Genomic DNA, 24,489 nt, shown 5'->3' on the forward strand with positions numbered 1-24,489 from the left:
GTAAGCTATTCAAATAAATTTTGTTTTGTTAACCCGAATAAATCGAAGGAGTGAAGATTAAAGGCATCCTAACCTTTACATGTCCCGTGCATCAGCTAATAGTTCTTTATTAATATATCTTTATTTAAAATACAACAATATTTTACTCAATTACTTATATAAACTTTAATTTTACTTCCAATGTTACGTTAATAACGTCGTCGTGATAAGAAACGCCATAATTTTATCACGTTAATTCGATTTAAGTTGTGTATTTGCTTTTACTTATTATAGGTCAAGCTGTAACGTATGAATGTTATGGAATTGGTAGATCTTGGGAGTAATTATGTGATACAAAAATTATAATTTAGGTACGAAAGCAAAATGATTTAAATGGTCGGACAATGCATAACTTATATAATGGTTGTATTATTTCAAGAAGAAAACGAACTTTAATTTAATTTTATAATATTAAGGAATTGAGAAAAAACGTTGATTTGTTCAGATAATAAAACCATGACTGCGTAAATTATAGTCATTTCTTTACAAACTTGTGTGGCTTGTATGTTATTATAATTGGTTTTAAAAATTTATTAAATTTAACTGCTGTTTTCTAAGAACCCAAGTCTAAATATTTTCTAGTATTTTGTAAGTAATAAATATAATTATACTGATTATTTTCACTTTGTTTTATTATTAATTTTTAGCTTTATTTTATATTGAATTACACATTGTATCGATTTTTTTATGGCAGTGATATGTGAGTTACCTAATATTGAAATTGTAAGTTTATATTAAATAAATAATTTATAAAACTTTAACCTCAACCTCTTAAACGCGAGTTGTGCCAATATTAGCAATGGCAATGGATTGGGATCGGCTGATTTGATCATTATTTATGTGACGTTCTCTCCAGGCAATAGACGCAGTTGTGTTAGCTTGTATAGAACAAAATCAATAAAAAAGTGCCCGAATCAGCCGGATATTCGATCGATACAATCTTGCCTCATAGCGCTTTTTCAAATCTCTGCTAGAGTTTGACATATCTAAGTCTTCATTATCCAAGTTGGTTTAGATATTCAGTACGGATAGATTGTTATTAATTAGACTCGCGACTCTATCCTTTTCTAGGTCTCAAGCGGTTAGTAGCGATGTAGTAAAATTCATAGTATAAACAAAAATGAGATGATTTAAAGATATTAATAATTTTATTCACACTAATGACTAGTTCTAAGGTATCACAGTGTTATCCAAGTGTCCAGATTGTTTCTACGTTTGATAGCACTTCATCCGGTGTTGAATGTTTGTGAAACATGAAGTAACCTTGAATTTGTGCCGGACTAACATTCTTTTGCTTTTCCATTACTCTGAAATTATAGGTTATTTTTAATATATTATGTAGATACATAAAACAAACTTCGACAGTACAAAGAACTGTCGATCATTAGTAATTTAAATTGTTGCTATTTATTTATGTTAAAATGCTTGTTGGGAAAAATTTACTTGGTGGTAGGGATTTGTGCTAGCCCGTCTGGGTAGGTACCACCCACTCATCAGATATTCTACTGCCAAACAGCAGTACCCAGTATTGTTGTGTTCCGGTTTGAAGGGTGAGTGAGCCAGTGTAACTACAGGCACAAGGAATACAACATCTTAGCGCCCAAGGTTGGTGACACATTGACAGTGTAAGGAATGCTTAATATTTCTTACAGCGTTTTCTACTATGGGCGGTCGTGTACATGACCACCTGATGCTAAGTGGTCACCACGGTCCGTAACGTATAACCGTTCTTAACATCGCCAATGCGCTATCAACCTAAGTAACAGTTGTAATGTCCCATGTGCCTGTAGTTACACTCACTCACGCACCTTGCAAATCGGTAAACACCAATACTAGGTATTGTTGATCAGGGTTAGAATATCTGATGAGATGGTGGTACCTAGATGGGCTAGTAAGATTTAAATATTGATACTTAGTGTATAGAGGAATGTTAGTTATGTTATAATATTTAAAAAATTTAATTGGGTCTCAACCTCTTAAACGGGAGTTGTGCCAATATTAGCAATGGGAATTGATTGGAATCGGCTGATTTGATCATTATTTACCTTGTGGCAAAAGTTCTTGCATGTTCAGCAGCATCTTTGTAGAACCTTAAGAACATTAGTTCTACTTGTTCACGATCACAGTAACCAACAAATTCCTTCATATCGACACGGCCAGGTCGGATTAAGGCTGGATCAAGTCTGAAAATTTTGCACATATCAATATTATATGTCATGAAAAATAAATCTGATAGAGTAATACTTAAATCTATTTAAATGTTCCAAAAAATTTATAAAAGTTGCAAAAAATACCTTTCTAAATAGTTTGTAGTCATGAATACTATCCTTGCTTCAGTAGATGCTACACCATCTAAACAGTTTAATAGACCACTAAAGGTAACACGATTGAGACCTTCATATGCGGCTTTTTGTGTCGGCGTATCCTCTCGTGAGATAAACGCTGCATCAATGTCTTCGAGCAATATTATTGACTGTTGAGGGGCAACACTGCAATGAGCGACATATATAATAATACTTTTTCTTATATACTTGTCAAAAAATTCTGTATAATATCAATTATGTTAGTGTTTATTTTAAATAAGGTTCGATACTGTGAGATGATATAAATAAATACTGTATGCATTTTACCTTAGAAGATGATTAAGCCTGTCATCAGTCAGACCTCGTTCAGATAAATTGAGTACACAAATATTATATTCAAGTTGTCCAGCTAAAGCCATTATAAAAGAAGATTTACCACAACCTGGTGGGCCATGTAGTAAATAGCCTAAAATAGAAAGAAGAGGTTTTTATTGGTCCATTCGTATATGAATATTTTTGGTTGTATATATTACCTCTTCTATATGGAATTCCTCTATCTGTATACCAATTTGGATTATCAATAAAGTCTAGACAGTCCTTAAGGATACGCTCAATGAGACCAGCTCTGAGCACAACACTTTCTAAAGGACGCCTTCGTCGAGGATGACCAAATGCCCTCCAATCTGAACCCATTGCTGTGTACATTATTGTCATACCTTCATGCTGTTTGAGAGCCATAGTTCTTGCTAAAATTAAATATTTGGAAAATAAAATTAATTATATAATAATAAAAAAAATTGTTAAATTTCTACAAGTATATTATTTCATATTAAGATGTATAATTTTTAGTACATACCTTCTTCGAGTATATTATAGTAGATCTGTTTGTTTCTCCCAAAAGCAGTTAGGGTGACAGTTTCCCAGGGAATACCCAAATGTAGGTCTAAAGTTTGTTGTTCTCTTGTACGATCAACCTTTATCCATGTGTTACCATATCTGTAAAGGTTTGAAATGTTTGTTAATTATTCATATGAAACAACTTTACAAAAATACTATTTTAATTTGGTATTATATTTTGTAAAACTTAGAGCTCACTACATATAAGGTAAATTGCCTGTATAAGTATGTTTTTGCATCAATTATTACCTAAAGAAATGCTGTCCTACACTTGGTATAAAATCATATTTCGTTTTTATCTGGCCAGTATCTTTTTGAAGAAATGATGTCTCGACACTTAGGTGCTGTGTGTGCCTTGCGCCCTTTTGAGTTATCCATTGTAATAGCCATTGGTAAGACTTATCACGACACGGTACTTCTAGTGTTATCATGCAGTGCCTGCGAAATAATAAGACAGAAGTTTGGAAGCTTTTGCGTAAAATTGCTGCTCCGGCTCCAACACCAAATAGACCGAAACCGGCACCAAAATATGGGTTAGCTGACAAAGAGGTAATATATTCAGCTAGTGTCATACTTTCGTTGTTTATTTTATTTAGAAATCTACAGAATTTTATTTAACGAAATTGTTCAACCAACTATTGCTACGAATTACGACACATTTATTTGACATTGTCAACTTGTTCTCTGACAGAACGATACAAACGTCTAAAAGCAGCTGTTTTTGACATGAGTAACATTAAAGTCCCGATTACCAATTAAAAAATTCAACTTTCGTACAATTTTGACAGTGTTTTGTAAAACCAGTTTGTTCTTCATCATAATCAAATTTTACTATAGTTGTGGAAAAAATATAAGCTATTATGAAATTAAATTTTAATCAGTGGGCCATCTCAGCTGCGATCCTACTGAATTAGTGGTCGAAAACCTTTTCGTAGGCAAGAGTCACATTGTTGAAAATTGAAATAAAGGCACTTTTCAATTATTTTTACAATAGCTGATTATTTCTAGGAAGCGTTTAGTATATAAGGTCACATTATACACAATATCGTTGATGATTACAGTTCCAATCAAAACGAATCCATTTAATCCAGTTCATCAAAGTCCTACGTGGCTACCTTTTCGAGATACATCACTTTAAATATGTAAAGAAATGTAATAATAATATAGTAAAATGTTATTTTATACGTAAAATTTATTATATTTACCTTTAAATATTTTATTATTATAAAAAAGTATATAGTGATAACAATATAGTATGTATAATATTATATAAAAGAAAATGCATATTTCTGTACCGTAAATGAATATGATTTTACGTTTTCCAGAGCCGAGTTGGCCCAGTGGTTAGAACACGAGCATCTTAACCGATGATTTCGGATTCAAACCCAGGCAAGCACCACTGAATTTTCATGTGCTTAATTTGTGCTTATAATTCATCTCATGCTCGGCAGTGAAGGAAAACATCGTGAGGAAACTTGTATGTGTCTAATTTCAACGAAATTCTGCCACATGTGTATTCCACCAACCCGCATTGGAGCAGCATGGTGGAATATGCTCCATACCTTCTCCTCGAAGGGAGAGGAGGCCTTAACACAGCAGTGGGAAATTTACAGGCTGTTAAAGTAATGTAATAAAAAATGTACGTTTTCAGAAGCCGAGGTGGTCCAGTGGTTAGAACACAAATCTTAACTGAAAATTGTAGGTTCAAGTGCCCGCAAGTATCACTGAGTAATTAAGTATTTTATTTGTGTATATAATTATCTTTCATGCTGGGCGGCGAAGAAAAACATCATGAGGAAATCTTTCGTATTTCGGATGAAAACGTCAAACTTACATATTTCAGTCATAATAAACGTGAGCATGACATTATGTATAATAACGACTTCACTTCCCACTTTCATCGTGTTATTATTGTTCATAATAATATTCCACACGAACTTTAAACTGAATAAAATACAAAGTCAATTGTAATAATGTCGGTACTGAGTGGTCTGTCCCCGTATAAAAACTATACGCTGCGGGTCACGCGACCCCTATCGTCAGCGGCTGACGTCATCTTCTTAATTTATTGTTTGAGTTTTTCTAAACGTTCAAAGTAATTAAATTACACAATTGCGATTATTACTATCATGGTTTTAAGATTAAAAATATCTATACGTATAATATTTTAAAGAAATATTGCTTTTTTTTTGTTATTAATATGTATGTTACATACTCGTAACCTTACTCATTGTACATATAAGACGCCTAAAATAAATTTAATAAAATCATTGTATATTTTGAATTGTATGATATATTTATTTTTCGTAATGTATATTCATGTGTAGTGGATAGGTAACCTAACTCATTTGCTTTTATAGAAATAAGATGTTTAGTCTAATAAAATAATGACATTGGATAACCATATGGCCAAGAGTGCGGTCGTGTATCGTATGTTATTATGGGGAACAATATATTTATTCTTACGCTTATTTTAGTTCTTTATATAAATCATGAAAGCGATTTAGCAATTATTGTACGTAGATTCGTACATCAAACGGACTTATCGGAGCTTTGCAAGAGACGCGTGATGCCGTCCATATTCTTGGGTAATCAGGTAATGGAGTCTAGCTCGCACGTCATGCACTTTTCACTTTTAGAAGTTCCTTATAGCTGTTTTTTGAGCGTCAGGTTGGTTTATTAATCAATGTGTACGATTCTTGTTGTAGAAATAATATATAAATTCAATATTGTTATTTATTTTGCATACAGAGCTGAATCCGGTTACAATATAATTTTGGTAATTGAACTGCTGTCGGAGAATAGTTTAGCGGAAGAATGTGCTAATAATCGAGATCAGTTTATCGTTTACGAGCTGGGCGAAACATTTGGGGGCTACTGGGGTTCACACTCGGACGCAATGATGAAGCCACTAACCAGAAATTATACAAAATATTATACATTAAAAACAACACCCAGTAAAAATACTAAAAGGTAAACAATATGGACTTTTACTTTAACATTTACACTGTCAAAATATTATAATCTTAGTATACATTTCGATGTGTTTATTGTATAATAATTTCTGCGGTAAAACATTGTAATTTTTTTATGCCTTGAAGAAATCTTTGTGTAAATTATTTGTGCAGTTAAGAAAATATGCTGATACTTTAGGTCACATAAATATGAAGATGTTACTCAAAAGGTTCTGAAGCAAACGTTCCCAGAACCCACGGACAAAGAGCCAGACTATATAAGAATGGAAGTGCCGTTAGTGAATGTGTCAGGAAATCTTCAATTAGGTGGACCGCTGCGTCATACGTACAATGCTGAGGAAATATTCGACTTTATATACGACGTCACTCCTAGGTTATTTATATATTAATAATTGTACTTAAATGTTAATTATAAGGCTGCCGATGTCGATGACTTTGCTTCAAATCCCGGGTCGGGATGATAAAAAAGTTTATTGGGCTTAGTGGTAAATTTCCCTCTGATAATGTCGGAATTTTGTCTTATTGCACTATGTACCTTTTATCAAGTATAAGGATGAAACGATGTAAAATTCCATATTTTATTGTGTGAAATTATTTTTGAAACTAAAATATACAATGGGATCATTAATTTCAGCTAGACAAGACCTATCGCAAAATAATAATATACTAGATATATAATAAAGAAAAAATTGTTTACATTTTTATTTAATTTTTATTTGGTCTACCAATAAATTAATTATTATTTGAGTTTTCACTCAAATAGGAATGGAGTGGAGTACGAAACAAGTATAATGCCTTTGGTTCAGTTTTCAATAAGACCACAAAACAGTGACAGTTACAACGACGGAACCCCTCGCTACGAACTTGACTACAACTTCCGAGGGCTCACAAAAGACTCTAGGTATACCTTAACCTACCTACCTATTTTATCTGGTATCTTGATACCTTTTAATCATACGATATTATAGGCAGACGCCTCCTTGGTTTAGTGGCCGACTTCAAGGGCTCTTTACCCTGGCTTCAAATCCCAGGTCGAATCAGATATAGTTATTGGATTATTCTATCAAATAAGACTCAGACTCAGGAGGTTGACAGTGTTAGTTTCGCGTGCTTTAAAAAGCTAGAAAAGGCGTTAGTGAAGCAGTTGATATCATTCGTGTCCTGTGCATCTGTGTTTGTACACCCATTTGTACACTATAACATCTCCTATGCACAGGGCAATGCGCTGTTGAGAACGGCTGCCGTCGGTTATGAGGACTTAATTAGTTCGTATATATATTTTAATTAAAATTAGTTTTTTTTTTTTATTTATTAACATAAAAATTGATAACATTAAGTGCTTAAATATATATACAAATATGAATTAAAAATAGTTATTGTATAAATCTTACCGCGTGGAATGGAATGGTGGCAAGAATGCTAGCAGCATTTCTCCGTTGAATCGCAATTCCGATCCTTTGGGCTAAAACCGAACCAGCCCTCCTGTCACAATTAATTATCAAATTAGATGAATATCCCAATTATTGCAATTACAGATTGATATTGAGCAGTCTTAACAAAAAAATGACGTCTAGAAAAGGAAAATGGTTTGATAATAGAAAATATAATTTTGGAATGAAAAATGCACCGTTTGCGAGAAAAGGAACTGGTCATAACTATCATAAGTAGGTATTCATTATCAATTTACTTTTGACTGTTGAAGATCTGGAGATATAAATTTTAAATGATATTATAAACACGATACGCGTATCAAAAATGTAAATGTCTTGGTAGAGAAAATTGGTCGTGATCTGATACCCGTGGGATGCGGATGGAAACCTGCTGTATAGCAATTTTTAATATAATTACAAATGTCTTATGTGAATATAATAACATTTTTATTTACACATTTAGACATACGTATACAGATAATTAAGGACAACATTAAAGCAAAATTTTACATATATCCAATAGTAAAAAAACACCAATGAGTGAGCTGACTGTTAGGAATACATTCGACATTTACGATGGATTGTTTGAAGGCATTTTTAATTCATTTATCTTTGTTTCTGTGTCTTAAAATCTCTCTTTGTCAATATAAGATAATAGGAATAGAACTTCTACCTACTATTAGTTCAAAAATTAGAATAACAGAGCTGATTCTAATTAATGTTTTAGATTTTTCAGTCGTTGGAATCCTTTGTCTTCGAATACTACTAATATTATAAGTAGTACATTTATACCGACATTCGATTCAAAGCGTACCGCAGCTCAATTTAAGTACATGGATGATATAATGAAAATTTTTAATGAAACTTCTACGACAAATACAGACGTGACAAATGATGCATTGCGGAGTATTTTACACCATATATCGAACATAGACCATAACTCAAGCGGTAAATTATTTTATTAATTTAAGAGTTTCCTCTTTGGTAGATTAAAAAAAAAATGCTTAACAGTTTCAATATATGCCGTTTCTCCTACGATGTTTTTCATCATCGCTACCATCGTACGGGATAAAAAAGCTTTGGGGTTTATCCATTAACAAATTGTCCCTTTATCATATACTAATTTATTTCGTTTCGAACGTCATCGTTTCCTGCAGCCGTTTTCCTATTCAAAAAACACAACGATCCAGTTGCAGTTCGATCGATATTGAATTGGAAAACAATCGGGATTGTATCATAACCGATATAAATAAATCGAATTTGGTCTCAATCACGATTTCATTTTTGTGAGGAATAGGCGAAGTTCGATCGCAATACAATCAGGAACGTATCTTAACTGTCGTATGTTGGTGGAATTGGCCCATATCTTGGCTTCTTTAACTATATTATTTCGCCTGTTTTTATTATTTTTCATGTTTTGCACAAAAGTTATTGCAAAATTTATATCACGTATATTTATTTCTCTGTATTATTTTCAGTGTATTTAGTTCCAAATATATCTGCGTATAATATTAAAAATAATTACGTACTAAATAATAATAATTATAAAGAAATCTTGAATTTAAATTCGTTTACAAAAAAAGACACACTACCAATTTTTTTAAGGTATGTTTTATATTATTACTTCCTGAATGCATCCAAAATCCAAGAATACCAATACATTATTCAATAGCGTTATATTATTGTACAACACTCAGTCATACATATTTTTCCTAACATACTTTATATTACAGTGCACGACCATTACAAAATTATAAAAAATCGCAAAACCGGTTAAACATACTATTAAAAGAATTAAGTAATAATACATTAAATATAAAAAATATCAAATCAGAAGATTTTTCTACTACAGATAGTTTAAAAGAATTCAATAATCTTGAAGATAATAATCATACGAAAATAGACATAGAATTTGAGAATAAAACAGATTTTAACAAAGGATTACAAAACGTTATTAAGATAAATAATAATATTAAAGGCAAGTATTAATAAGCGCAATAATTTCTTATATGTACTACAAGTTATTCAATTATGTTATTGGTTTTTTATCCATACAAAATCTAAGTTTCAGGAAATTCTGTTTGGAATACGGAATCACCAACAACATTGAGTTTAAAGAATGATAGTGCAGTAACAACAGTACGACTGTGAGTTGCTTTAATACTATGAAGTATTTGTCACAATAGATGGGTATATTATATTATTATTGTTTTAGAATTGAAACAGGAACTATGGTTGATCATGAATCTTGGGATAATATTGTTCAAGCAGCTCCCGCGATGGCTGTTGTTTTAAATAAGACTGAACCATTCCTTAACAGTAATAAAATTAATAAAACAAATGTAGAAGTAATATCAGATAAGAAAACGTAAGTTTTTGCTCTTGTATGTCCGCAAAATAATGCATCACATTTATATAAAGTTTTGGGGAATATACACGTGACAGCTTGGAGAATGTACAAAAGTTTCCTCACGATATTCTTTCATATAACCGCCGAGATCACGAGTAAAAGGATTTTTAGCGTAATTTTACTAAGAAATACATAACGATTTTTTATATCATTTTCGAATTATGTACTAATTTTAATAGCAGTAAAAGAAAAAAGCGTTACATCCAATCGTTGCTAATAGAAAATTCTCGTCCGCGGAATTTGACAACAAAACGTCCAGTGAGGACTGACACAGAGCCGATGTTCAGATTATCTGATGTACAGGATCTAGCTCGATTGGTTGAACTACAGGACGATGAGGTACGGATACGTTAGGAAAGTTTAATAGTATTTAGATGTCATTATTTGGAAATACGAATAACTTTACTAAGAACTGTTTAATTTGAAACAAGAAGCAGCATGTGGTATCATTTGAAACACATTTAATGCTCTGAAAAGAACTATTTTTTACAATATATCTTCGCTTCCGTTCCATCTCACAACACTGATGACGTACAGCAACACACTGCTTGCCTTTTCCAATTTGACTTCATTTAATTAATTATAACGATACTATACAATATACATGCATATAATACCCCTAACTTTCTGTCTGAGGTTGGTTTACTCCACATTTAATCGTGTTTACCTATATAACTATGTTTCTATCGTAATGAATAAAAAATAATACCATCACGAAATTTTATTTTAAAGGTAATAAATGAATATTAAGTAATATAAAGTATTTTTTATTATTTGGAAACATTGGCATAAGTTAAAATCACGATTATAGACCTTGATTAGGTACTTTAAGTCCCTTGCTCCGGTTTGTGGTGGTCTTGTGACTCGGTACATTTCACCTCACATCTAGAGGACAAAAAATCTTTAAAATATTATTACATCGTATGTATATATCTATATATATGTTATTCTTTGTTTATGTTATTCTGTGGAGTAGGTTATTTCCGATGAGAATGTCGTGCCGGAAATCTAGCAGTAATATAACGTAATTTTTATAACCATTTTTATTAAACAATTGAGTTTTTAAATATTAAATACGAATGTTAACGCAAGATAGAAGCTGTTTTCGGTCCAAATTAATTTTTCCAATGCGTTAAAATTATCGCCTCCTAACGGGAATACGTCGAATTACCAATAAACCTGTATAATAACAATAATAAATAAATAAATAATAAATAAATATCTAATTATCATATCATTATCTCGATTCGCATACAAATAAATTAAATTGATTGTATATAATATATTCGTTGTATTAAAGTTTATTAACTCTAATTTTATTTCAGATCGAGGGTCGCGTGGCTTTACGTTATCTTAGAAATTATGTAGGTGCTGTTTTGTTCAATATTTGCGACTTCTCCGAAACGAAGTCACGACAAACGTTCCTGTTCAATGCCTCACGGATTGTTATCGCAGTTAGCAATTTTACAGTATGTGGATATAAGTAACTTAATTAAAAATATTCGTTTAGAATTTCCTTTGCTTATGTACAAAAATACGATTCGCTTTCGAAGAAATGAGTCTATTTCATATCCATAAATATGATGTAAATATTGTTTTATATTAACTAGTGAAATGCGACATCATATTTATTAAAAATTTGAGGAAAACATGCTGAATTATTATTTTTTGTGTTACACTTGTGTACCTTATTTTAATCGGTAATATTGACAAAAAAGTCGTTCGATTAAAAGTTAACAAAACACTGAACAGTTTTTGTTTGCCATTTAATTATTGATTTCACTTATAATTTTATTGGAAAAATAATAAATAGGTATATAGGATATGTGAAGTTCAAACTCAGAACAAACTTGTTTTTTGTGTAAAAAACGATGAAATACTTATAGCTGGATCGTATGATGCTGGTTACAACTCCGGCGCAGTCTTTACTTAACAGCGTGTCTCGCTGTCCATCAGGATATCTGGAGTGCCAAGTAGTCGGTACTAGAGTGTGTATCGATTCTACGAATGCATGCGATGGAGTGCCAAATTGTGGTTCTTATGGTAATAAAAAATGTGTGTTTTTATATATTTGTCATTAAAATGTATAATTTTAGTTTCATGACGACTATATTCCTTTTTAAATTATTATATTTCTTATTGCATTTATTTTCGTCAAACTAAACGATATTTATTTATGGGGATTCAGATAAGAGAAAAAAAATAATAAAGAAGTATTAATGTCATGATATTTCGGAATATATTGATACAACAAGTCTTATCAAGTTACAAAAAAATATAGTAGATTTTAATTTTGTCAAAACATACTAATCACTTAATAAATTGTTCCTAAACCATCAATCAGAATATAATGGTCGAATATGTTCTTTTAGATATATATGACGAAGATAAGCTCCTGTGTGGCGCTTCCAAGGATCTCCAACATAATGTATATCTCGCCGCTTTCACCTTCCTAGCCGTGCTTCTCACGATGATCTACACCGTTCACTATTGGCTCAAGAGATGTGTGCCCGGAGTCTCCGAAGCTTTCTTCGTCTACACAGACACTTCTGAAAATACGTTAGACAGTTTTAGCCAAATACATTTTTATCGTATTTTTTTTAAGTTTTTCAATTTAATGCAAATTTATATTTGTATACGGTTTTTAAATTACGTTTTAAAATCTAATTTTTAATTGTTAATTATAGATTGTTTTTGGATTCTGTTATGAGATCGCCAATGGATGTGGATGACGCTTCATGTAACTTAATGTTTTCTGGACATTATTTCGATGATGACATTCTATACGAAGACAAAGAAGCTAACGTCGATGGGAATGTGTGTACAAAAATCTTTAGAAAATGTATCGAACTTTGTTGTTGTAAAAGAAAACACGAAGATAGGTACTCTAAAGATATTATTAAGGAATATGATTTAAAACCAAGTGGCTCAACGTACATGTTTCCCTTCACTGAACTAGAGTTACGAAAATACGCGCATATTAATTCAAAGGATGAAGCGATTCAAACTGGTGAGAGTTGTGACCAAATTAACCCCAAAGAAATTAAAAACGAACTGCAATACGTGGATGCTATTAAAGATTCCCTAACTAAAATCCAAACTAACAATCACAACGTAGACTACGCAAAAGAGCTGAGTCTAATAAAGTTTGCCAAGGAAACGAGATCAGCGTCGTCGCAAAGCGATACAATTTCTGATGACCTGAAAGATTTCAAAACTGATAGACGACATGCAATAATTGCTGGCAATGAAAAGGAGATAAAAAGTACCATTTATGATCATGGATCAAATAAGATGGCACCTGACAATATTCCTGTTACATGTGAAGTTCATATTGAAAAACATAACAAAAGAGAAAATGTAAGACGCTTACGTTTCGAAGATGTACCCATGATGATACCTGAATCAGAAAACGACGAAGACGACACAGTAAGCACAAGTATCGCGAGGCGTAATGTGGTGTTCGGAGTAGGACATAAAAAACAAGATCTTGAGGCTATTACTGAAACTGACGAAGCGGGTAGCTCTAGCAAAGATTTTATGCGGTTTTGGGGAGGAAAGGGTAAAAAGAATAAAAAGAAAGAAAAAAATCTTTCGATGCGTTAAATCTATTACTATTTAATTTGTATATATTTGAATGCTTTTGTTTTATTATTTCTTTATTAAATAAAAGTATATTTCATAAATCTAAAATTTGTAAATTATTATTACAATACCATATTAATATAATATTTATGTTTGTATGTAACGTCAAGTTATATCATAATAAGATTTAACACCATCTATGCTTTCATTGCATATGCATGCATTGTGTAAAGCACAGAGTATATTATGAACTTCCATCGAAAGGAACATATGAACGACACCTTATTCTAGAGCCTAGAGCATTGTGTCTTGTATTACTTACTTGGGATTTTGTTCTCAAGTCACATCCACAGTAACCAAGTGAGACATAAATATATTATCAGTAGAAAGTTAGTTGATGTACATATATCAGCTAAGTTGTTGTTATTGTATATGTACGTGTTATCTCATTGTTTGTTTCCCTAAAATTAATAAATAATAATGTAATTGAAAAAGTAATTTATGACTTAAATAGCTAGGAAATAGTGTGTACGCAATAGAAAGTGTAAGCAGAACATGAGAGCGGAAGGAAGAAACATGATCGTATTCTTAAATACCAGGCTGGAGATGAAACTTATAAATGTTCTTAATACAACGATTTAACTTATCTAAAAGTTTGCATTGTAAAATGCAGAGAATATGCGTGTATAAACTAATAAAAATCAAGTTTCAAAGTAAACTTTAATGGCTGGTTTTTAGGTACAAAAAACGATTACTATTAATATTATAGCTGATTAATAATAGCAACTGCATCCATTGTATTCTTTATATCAGTGTTTACATAAAACTACGAATCATTGGCACAAATATATTCAAATTAAAGAAACGCGTAGGAAATTAATAAACATACAGAAGAGTAGTTGAGATAGAAGACCTTGAATGCCAGCTTACGATGGTTTGAAAAAGACTGGTCAACAAGTACTATGTGCGATTAAAGATCAGGACCAAGAAGGACCAGTATTATCTAACTCCTCTACATTATTCTATATCATACATATATAATCATGTATGAAGACTCACAAATTCTAATTCCACTCTTTTTATCACCTTTTTTCATGTATAAATTAAAACGTATACTTTTAAAAAGGGCATACTATTTACGCATATATAATTAGATACCATGTTAAAATTAAAATAGTTTATTAATAGTAAATTTAAATCCTATTATTCATTAAAATAACACTTTTTGAAAAAAAAAAACTTGGTTTCAAGGCTCGGGTTCCATCACAAGACTGATTGAAAAATAATTGTGGATAACATAATTGTATGTCTGTTCATTTGAAAAGAGCAACTATGCGAGTTTCTTGCCGTTTCATCTAGCTAGCTGAAGCTCGAAGCTGCATTCCGAAAAGGCGGTAGAGTTGAAATATTGACGATTCAAAAATGCTTTATTGTAAAGTTTACTTGATTAAAATACATTTGATTTGATTTAAGACAGAGATTTAAGCTTTAAATATAAGTTTTATTAATGGCCAATGTAAAATTACCTACTCGATTTTTTAGGTATAACTTTACGTTTGAAAAAAAAGTATTTGAAACGATTTTGTATACTTATCATTTTTGTTTAATAATATATATACCTGTAATTTCCACATTCGGTTATTCAACGTGTTTATGTTAACTGAATGTTTATCTATTAATATCTAACTAGAATTCGCTCAGTTGTCGAACTTCGATATTTAATAAGTAAGCATTGAAATTTGACGTATGAAACGTATATTTTCCCCAAAATGTTTGTACATAAAAATATCGTCTACCAAAGAAAATAAACGATTGACAAACAGCGCAGTATAAGATATCCATTCCATTCGAAATAAACATGAATTTGGATTGCCTATTAAATAGATATTTTACAGACGATTATTTCATTTTAGAACACCTGTTTTATTACCTAATTCTTGAAAACGTCAGATTCCATGCGTTTACCATTAATCAGCCCACACAGTTCAAGACATTTGCGCTTTACCACCGCTCCGCGCGCCATTTCCTAATTAACGCCAATTGAGGACCGGACAGAACACGTGCCAAAAATGTATGTAGTCCTTTTGGGATACTTTGTCATCATTTGTCCATTTTATTTTTGACTACAATGTTTAATTAGCATTCTAAATTTTGTTTATAACGTGATAATAGGAAACATATCCTATTATCACGTGTATACACTGAGTGTAAATAATTATTATACGAGTATTATGTAATATATTATTAGATAGGTCCATAATACTCAATTTAATTGTATGTTTTATTTAAAATTAATGTTTTTTCTTAAAACCTGCTTGTAAAGTACTTAATCGTATGGATTATTCTCAATAACATCAACATTATTCTTTTGATTTAAAATTCATCGAAATTTATTGCTGTTTCATTTGTTTCTGTTTAGTAAATGTGAGCAATTTCTTTTAATATTCTCATTAAATTAAACTGTTTTCTTTCAAATATTTTGTTCAATAATAAATAATTTAAATGAAATCAGTAATAATAATGTCATATTTTTATAGGAATGTCCTCTTGCATAAAGTTACTTATCATAAACGTCAATGGTATTATTTTTTAAATAATAATAATTCTTCATTGTATTAGAATCGACAAAAAATATAAACAACGCAACGCAATTCTCAACTTCAAACTAACTGAAAAACATATTTTACATAACGTCATATTTAGATTTTTTATAAAAATATTTGCCATAAAACAAAGACAATCGTTTATGTAACAACGAATGTTTTATAAGTACATATTACACACATTGTACGCAAGTGGCTTGTTTTATTGGGTTCATTTAGGGGCACTGACGTATATCATCGCTTTTATGTCAGCTCCAAAAAAGATAGATGTAAAAGTGTCAAGCTAGAAGTGGGAGCCGGTGCGCGAGGTCATTTCAATTGAAGTCAATTAAAGCAATTGCTTTCAATTGAACGGGCGGCAGATTCAGCGTCGCTGCGTCCACAGAGAGATTTTATGTGAAGCGCCTACGCGCCGTCACATGACTCATCACTCTCGTGTTGTTTTACAGATATCCTTGTATTTTGACAATTGGTACATGAAACTAATTTGAAATGAAGTTTAGCATTAAACAATATTTCTATGAAATGTATCCGTTTCATAATTTAAATTTAATTCTAGAATAAACGTTTGATTTACTTACAGCAAATTTAAAAGGTATATTATTTCATTTAGTAATTCCTAATGGACGAATAACTAATTTGAAATAGTACCAGTACTGTTATAGCCCTTCAATTTCCCGCCGCTGGGTCTTCCTTCCCGTTATTCGGTGAGGTTTTCTCTCACTACTCAAATACGAGATAAAATAATTAATTATGCCAATTCGGTGCTTTGTGTTTATAAAACACTTTGTGTTTATTAGCTGAAAGGAAAACTCACAAGAAAGGTAAATGAAAAAGAAGGATTTAAACTTTGTGTAAACTCTGACAGAGTTTGAACTCATGTTAAGGTCTCCCGCCATTTTGGATTCTGGGGGAAAAGTTCTAAGTATCAATTGTTTGTTTGGAATCAGCCTCAATATGACTAATTTTTTTTAAAAAGTTGTTAAAGTAATTAATAAAAAGCAATAAATCATAATTGTACTAAATGAATTAACGATAATAAAAGTTTTTATATTATTTCAAATGTTATACTTCTAATAAATACGTTTATTGTTAGAAGAATGTTATATAACCACTTAAATATTAAAAACATATATATTTTTAATTGGTTATATTAGTGATGAGGTATGGTATCGCGGGTGTAAATCTAGGCAAGAACAGTTGAGAGCTTATGTACTTAATTTGTGTGTTGTAATACATCTAGTGATCGACATTTAAAAATAATACCGCGAGGAGACTGGCATTTGTCAGATGGAATTTCGTTTTATGTACACCGAACCGCAGTGGACCTTGGTTAACTTGGTGGAATGCTGTCTTAACTTTCTCCTTAACTTGAGATGAAATATTTGCCCAGCAGTGGGACATACTAGCATTAGATGAGAAAAGCAATATTAACTTACGATTAATTTAAAAATTATATATTATTTATTAAGGCTGTGCTAGTAGGTCTGGCACAGTCTTTGCTTGTCGTATTTGTATAAAATGTAAAAAAAATAATGGTAGGTATACATCAAGTAATAGTAAAAACTATGTCGTGTGATGTCGCAAGATGTTAAAAACCGCCATTTAATTGAATGCATGAAACATTAAACCAGCAGGCGACAGTTGAATGAACGGATAAAACAGACAGGATTATTACGTATAATCTTCAGTAAGACGATAAAATATCGCATAAAAGTTATTGGCTGAAAGAAAACACTTTGCCTATATTTGTTATCACCGAGAATATATTTTCGATATCTAAATAAGATAAATAAAAATATGGCTAAAACGTCAAAATGTTTTAAACATAATGATTTTTTTCTGCAATATGTAACATTACATTGATTTTGTATTGATTCATTAAATAATTTTTATTAAATACATCAATTACTTATTTGATGTGGTAGTATAAACTATGGATAGTTATAATTATAGGTTGTTTACAAATCAAATTTGAAGATGACTCACTGACAACACTCAGCCTAAGCCGTCTATCAGAATGAAATAAAAAGAGTTCTTTATGAAACGTAGATAAGTACAAACTAAGAGAGGATTTTTCAAAATTCATCTCCTAAGAGGTTTGTATAGAATGTGCCATTTTCAATCCATACTATCCATACTAATATTATAAATACGAAATTAACTCCGTGTCCGTCTGTCTGTCTCGCTTTCACGCTAAAACTACTGGACCGATTTAAATGAAATTTGGTACACAAATAGTCTAGAGCCTGAGAAAGGACATACTTTTTATTTGGAAAAAAGTGCTCTAAAGGGTTGAAAAGAGGGTTGAAAGTTTGATAGAAACATGAAACTTTATTTTTGGGATATTGATCTAAAATGAGTAGATACGTATTTAAGCGTTTCTAGATAATCTAAAGCACTAAGGGGGTGAAATAAGAGTGACATTTCGTATATAAGATAGTCTGGAAGACTGTCATTTTTGAAGTTAGAAGCAGGGAACTTTTTTTTTGGGCTACTGATTTTAAAATGAGTTGATACATATTTAAGCGTTTCTGGATATTTTACGCCTAAAGGGAAAAGTAGGGGTTGACATTTCGTATACAGATTAGCCTAGAAGTCCGTCATTTTGAGATAGAAACAAGAAATTTTATTTTTGGTCTACCGATTAAAAATGAGTTGATTCGCATTTAAGTGTTTCTGAATATTCTACCCTAAGGGCTGAAATACACACCAATGTGGTTTACAAAGAGGTATTACATTAACGTAATATTTTAAGTTAATTTGTAAATATATTCATATTCTACGCGGGCAAATCCGCGGGTAACAGCTAGTATATAATAAACCTACTACTATTTAGATTTATGTTAACGAGTTAAAGATATTAAAGGTTTTTGAAAATTCATCACCTCTCTAATTGCAATTTAGTATAGAAGTTCGTCATTTTTTCAATTTAGAAATATGGAAAACTGTATTTATTAACGTTTTTCTGTTTATGAGTAAGATAGAGCTATTAAAGCGTTTCTGATAATTCATCATCAAATGTAAAAAGGTTAAATCGTGTTATAAGTTTTTACAGAAATTTGCCTTTTTTTAATGTTTGAAATATAGGAATTAATGTATAGGCTTTTGTTTATATGTAACAGACCAGCGTTACAGTGTTTTCCGATAGGATATGCATGATGCATCGGGTATAAAGCTAGTTTTTTTATAAAGATTGAAATAGAGCTTCTACTCAATTTCAATTTTCCATAAAGGTACCATTTTTGTATAGAGTTGTATTTCAGTTGTATCGAGGTAATAATTGTATCATATTGTAATAATATTTTTAATACTTATATTTTTTTCTGTATAACAACAACTACATCACATTAATATTATTTCAGTTTAAAGTTACAAGGCGGGAATAGGCTATATAGTATATTTATATGTTGCATATATTTTGAGATGTCGGTAGCTTAATATGTTAACTTAGTCGGTGAAAAAATGCTGTTGACTAACGCGACAATTAGTTTGTTTATAAATGAATGAATAAAAATATTACGGAAAAGTTGCACTCGTTCAAAAAAAAGGACTTGAAGTTTGCAACGTCTAACTAGTTTTAATTATTCATATAATCTTGTATGAATTTCATCGGTACGAAGTCGGGACGGAGATCTAGTAAATTATATACCTAAAGTTTTCCTCTGAATAATTCTGTATATGGGTGAAACGGTGATCGTTTCAAATAGAAATATTAATAATTGCAAATAATATTACTAATTCTTTTCCGTTTTTATTTGTTTCCGAACCAGTGGTATATTTTTTTATAATCAGTATGTAAGTCCATTAGTTCTTTAATGAATAAAGGAAGCTTTTTTGTCTTTGACGCTTAATTCCTAATTCCTGCAACTCATCTCTAAAAGTAGACAGGCTTAAACTATCGCGATAGTTTAGAGATGAGTTGCTCAACAAAGTACGCGGACTTTCTGTAAAAATGTCTACATATATGTAACTCTTAATTTAGTTGATGACTTGATCACGTTTATCAAATTAAGAAAATCTAGTTTTACATGTTGGATCGACACTATCGGTGAGAGTTCAGGCGAAGGACGGTTACAGTTACGGTTGATATAGGTACTATTCCAGTAGAAGAAGGAGTAAAGATAAACTCACTTCACTCATGCGATTTCTTAATAGTGTGCTCTAAAAACATTTCTTGATTAATTTATCTTCACTGCGTATTATAAAATCCCGTCACGTTAGCACGCGATAAACTCAAAATCTACCAAACGGATTTTATATGATTTTCATTAATGTAAGGAGTGTTTCGTGGGAAAGGCTTTGGTGTATAATGCATAAAGGCTTTGTTTAAGTTTTCCGATGTGATATGATGTCCGAAAAAATATGCCAACCAATAGAAATGTATGCTATGATATAAAGGTTTTCTGTAGACCCTTATTCTTCCCGTAAGAAGCCGGGACTGTTAGGTAGTTATTTATAACAGAACACTATTGCACTTAACTACTCCTAGTAGTTCCGATGAAATAAATTAATAATAATATATTTTTTCTCGACATTGAAAACGAAATTTTTCAAAAATCCATAAATAATGTCTTAGATTATTTATTAACCTTTCAATCGAAGATATGTCTCTTTCGAGTAATAATATATGTAAATATTTGTCGTAATACTTCTTGTGGCTGCAATTGGCTATACATGTTTACCTCCAAGGCAGTGTAAAACTACCATCTCCTATACACCAGACTGCTTTTCGAAATACCCAATAATGTTTTTCGTAAAACTTAACGCGATTTGGATTAAGGATCTTTGATCTTTATCTATAATATCATGAGCTTGCAATGAGAACAACGAGAACTATACAAAACAAAGCTTACTATTATTTAGAAAATAATGACCATCATAGGCAATTTCAGCGTATGTTGTAGTGCAGATAATAATAGTTAAGTAAATATAGATATGAATATTTTTTGTTTGACAGTTTGAATAAAGCAATGTCGATTTTCAATGTTACGTCTAGTAAAATTTATTGTTTTTGTGCAAGTGCCACTATCCGTTATAATTGATGAATTCGTAATACCACGGGTCCGCCGGTATCGCTAACTCATCACCCATTAGTTGTGAAATTACAAGTACAAGGAACATAATGTCACTTGAGATTGATGATATAAGGAATGGTTTTTATTTCTTACAGTACTATGGGTAGAGGTAACATCGGGTGACCTGGCATTGGATGACTTTCGACTTTAAATTTTATAAAGTAAGAGTCTATTTTTAATGTTTACTTGGTGGTAAAGCTTTGCGCAAGCTCATTTGGGTACTACCCAAGCTCACTCATCAGATGTTCTACCGCCAAACAGCAATACTTGGTATTGTTGTAATCCGGTTTGAAGGGTCAGTGGGCCAGTGTAACTACAGACACAAGGGACAAAACATCGTAGTTTACAAAGTTGTTGGCACATCGGAGATGTGAGGAATGGCTAAAATTTCTCACAGTGTCAATGTCTATGACACCAGCCGTCACCACTAGGTAACCAATTACTAACAGTTAAAAAAATGTATATCAAGCGATATCGATATCGATAAAAATAACCGACTTGTTATTGTAAAAAATCGATCGAACAAATGGATCGATTAATGTTCCACCAAAGTAAAAATTATCTTTGCATCAAAGTGCTCCAAATAATTTTCTTTTACTTTTTTAACACAGTATGTGTTTGGTAAAACGATGCGGGTAATTTTAGGGAACGCATTCCTACAATATTCTACCCCTAATCGCTAAATCGACTATTTTTTATGTTATTGATAAAATAGATTATAAAAACAAAGATTTATGCACGTTTTTTTCAAAGCTTTTCACAATAACATATACTGAGAAAAAAAATGTACACGGTACGATTCATCTCATAAAAAAAACTTTACCAGAAACTCTAGATTTAATCTTTATTTTACAAAGTTTTAACCCGTTAAGCATTTGCTATTTCACAGTTTTGAATAATCTAATATTATTTTAATAGTTAGACTACCTAGTGATAGTAAACTGTGTTTGATAACAGTTAACATCGTTTCAGTTAATCAGACTGTATTCTGAATCCAAAAGTTGTTTTCCGTGCGGAATAATTAATTTTCAAAATTATATTCATATTAACTTTTTAAATCCTATGAAAAAATGTACACTTATAATTTGTTATAAATATATCGGATGTCTGTTTTTTGTGTATTAAGTATTCAACTACACTTTCACCTTGAAAATTTGCTGAACACTATAATGCATACCATTAAGCAATCATGATCTGTAGTTCTTAGTTGTCCGTCCCGAACACGCATGGGTAAAACTCATACAAAGTCTCACGTCCCAATTCCCCCATTTTATTTGAACCAAAAATTCTTCCTTAGTGAGCGTCTACGTCGCAAAAGGAGTAACTATGACGAATTTCAAGTCAATTGAATGAGTTTCGGATATCTCATGATGAGTTAGTCAGTGGTATTTCGCTTAAATATTTATAGATTAAGCTAGATATAATATTTGCTTGCTATAAGTAAATTAAAATTAGTAACTTATGCTTATAAACCAAGAATAGATTAAAAAATATCCCATGTTCTTCTTTTTTCAAGACAATATATATTGTAGTAACTGTTTCATTAAATAGACATCTATTTACTCAACTTTTGGGTGTGATTGACCGCAAAGTTTTTTTTTAAATATTTTATAAAAATCCTTACTCAGAATAGAAGGATGATGAATGCTTCTAGCATTAGAAGCATTACTTGTAGTTCGTCGAAAATGCCTACTCTTTCGAAAAATAATACATCGTGCATTCTATTAATACATATCTATGGGGTTTTCATTTTGATTTAATTTCTTCTTTGTTTGTTTAACAAAAGCCGAAAAGAGGTTATAATATTAACTGTTAGAAATAGTATATTAATTAAGGCTAGAATAATGTAATATTATTTATTTAATTGTGTTATATTTTTAGAACTATGTCTTAACTGAAATACTCAATCATATCACTCATGTAAGTATTTATATAACACATAAATTATTATTTTAAGTAATAATAAATATTGTAACAGGTAGGGGATAACTATTATTATCTAAATACAAATGGCCAAATAAAATCAGTTCTGTAACATTTTTTGCTCCGTTTGATAACGGATTTTCTTTTATTGAAATTTTAAAGCTTTTTGACAGGAATTATCAATAAAAAAATGGGAATAACAGTTAGGAAATGTTCAATTATGGTTATGGTTAGATTTAGATTACAGAGCAGTCACTGTTTTTAAGAATTAAAAGATTTATTTAATAGTAAATTCGTACGAATAAAGATCTACGTGATATCGTCTAGATTTTAATAAAAGTAATAGTTATATGTTAAATGATAGTAAAATAAATTTAAGTTTGAAGGAAAACTATCGAAATCATATTAGTTTTTGAAACTTTCGCACGTAATCGTTATAAGTCACTCACCCCGATTTTGTTAAAGGTTTCATTATAATTAAGAATCTAGATTCCATTTCAAGCAACACTATGAAACAATGGAAGAAATTGTAAAATTTCCTTCGTTTTTTACGTTCGTATATACTTATGTATCAATACCCTAAAAATTACAAAACAATGTCTCTTTAATATTTATGTAAGTAAAAGAGCGACCATTTAAGTAAACATTTTACCGTAGATGTATTAATTACAGTACTTTATATAGTATTAGTAAAATATGATTACTTACGATTAATATTAAAGCCACTTCAATTCCAGTCGATAGTCGACACTTTAACTACACCAGCACCAGTGGTAATCATACTCTATGCTCACAGAACCCAATTTAGGCACTAAATTTAAAATTCACATATTTACATAACTATACGTCACATTGGTCCTTTTGCTATGGTTCATTTTCGAGTACAAGTAAAACGATGTCTAATTCACATCTTAGCGGTTACGTATCCTCGTGACCCATATTTGGGATCTCGCACCGAGTGCAAATGCGTCGAAAAATGCATCAGCGAGTGCAATTCGTGCTGCCTGAAAGTCACCAATGAGCCCAATGAAGGAGAGATCCCGCTGGCGAGTGCCAGCACCAACCTAAATAGACTCTGATCATCTAAATTGACTTCAATTAAATAACAACCGAAATTGTTGAAATGCGCCATTACTCCCTCAACGCTAATCTAAGTGCCAATAGTCAGGGCGAATGTTTTATTAATAATCTCCAGCAATAACTGTTAATTAATAATTAAGCGATGGAAGCGTCGATCGACAGCTTC

At 31.2% G+C, this 24,489-nt stretch overlaps 2 protein-coding genes and 2 long non-coding RNA genes across 4 annotated transcripts; 3 read left to right on the forward strand and 1 right to left on the reverse strand.

Moving 5' to 3' along the window:
* Positions 1-1,168: 1,168 nt before the first annotated feature.
* On the reverse strand, positions 1,169-3,930 carry LOC113392698 (mitochondrial chaperone BCS1). Its single transcript, XM_026629240.2, has 7 exons — positions 3,489-3,930; positions 3,199-3,338; positions 2,876-3,088; positions 2,670-2,808; positions 2,334-2,528; positions 2,085-2,222; positions 1,169-1,346 (listed from the first exon to the last, which is right to left on the reverse strand). Exons 1-7 carry the CDS (start codon positions 3,809-3,811, stop codon positions 1,226-1,228), a joined length of 1,269 nt encoding a protein of 422 aa, XP_026485025.2. The 5' UTR covers positions 3,812-3,930; the 3' UTR covers positions 1,169-1,225.
* A 1,688-nt stretch (positions 3,931-5,618) lies between these two features.
* On the forward strand, positions 5,619-13,660 carry LOC113392695 (uncharacterized). The gene is made up of 8 exons (XM_064220799.1): positions 5,619-5,909; positions 5,991-6,212; positions 9,860-10,012; positions 10,234-10,393; positions 11,380-11,523; positions 11,941-12,097; positions 12,427-12,613; positions 12,742-13,660. Exons 1-8 carry the CDS (start codon positions 5,680-5,682, stop codon positions 13,658-13,660), a joined length of 2,172 nt encoding a protein of 723 aa, XP_064076869.1. The 5' UTR covers positions 5,619-5,679.
* Positions 6,353-7,875, forward strand: LOC135194824 (uncharacterized). The gene is made up of 3 exons (XR_010309998.1): positions 6,353-6,587; positions 6,978-7,115; positions 7,750-7,875. It is a non-coding gene; the product is annotated as an uncharacterized LOC135194824 (long non-coding RNA).
* On the forward strand, positions 8,484-9,653 carry LOC135194825 (uncharacterized). Its single transcript, XR_010309999.1, has 3 exons — positions 8,484-8,592; positions 9,123-9,249; positions 9,378-9,653. It is a non-coding gene; the product is annotated as an uncharacterized LOC135194825 (long non-coding RNA).
* Positions 13,661-24,489: the final 10,829 nt, after the last annotated feature.

This window comes from Vanessa tameamea, chromosome 5 (assembly GCF_037043105.1).
Source record: "Vanessa tameamea isolate UH-Manoa-2023 chromosome 5, ilVanTame1 primary haplotype, whole genome shotgun sequence".
Taxonomy (NCBI): Eukaryota; Metazoa; Arthropoda; class Insecta; order Lepidoptera; family Nymphalidae; genus Vanessa; species Vanessa tameamea.

Bases quoted from the DNA above. Each gene is read 5' to 3' on its own strand.
- LOC113392695 (XM_064220799.1), top strand. From the start codon at position 5,680: ATGGGGAACAATATATTTATTCTTACGCTTATTTTAGTTCTTTATATA. The intron at 10,394-11,379 runs GTACGGATACGT...ATTTTATTTCAG, and splicing joins TTGAACTACAGGACGATGAG to ATCGAGGGTCGCGTGGCTTT. The intron at 12,098-12,426 runs GTAATAAAAAAT...ATGTTCTTTTAG, and splicing joins GCCAAATTGTGGTTCTTATG to ATATATATGACGAAGATAAG.
- LOC113392698 (XM_026629240.2), bottom strand. From the start codon at position 3,811: ATGACACTAGCTGAATATATTACCTCTTTGTCAGCTAACCCATATTTT. The intron at 2,809-2,875 runs GTAATATATACA...TTTCTATTTTAG, and splicing joins AGGAATTCCATATAGAAGAG to GCTATTTACTACATGGCCCA. The intron at 2,223-2,333 runs GTATTTTTTGCA...CAAAATTTTCAG, and splicing joins ACTACAAACTATTTAGAAAG to ACTTGATCCAGCCTTAATCC.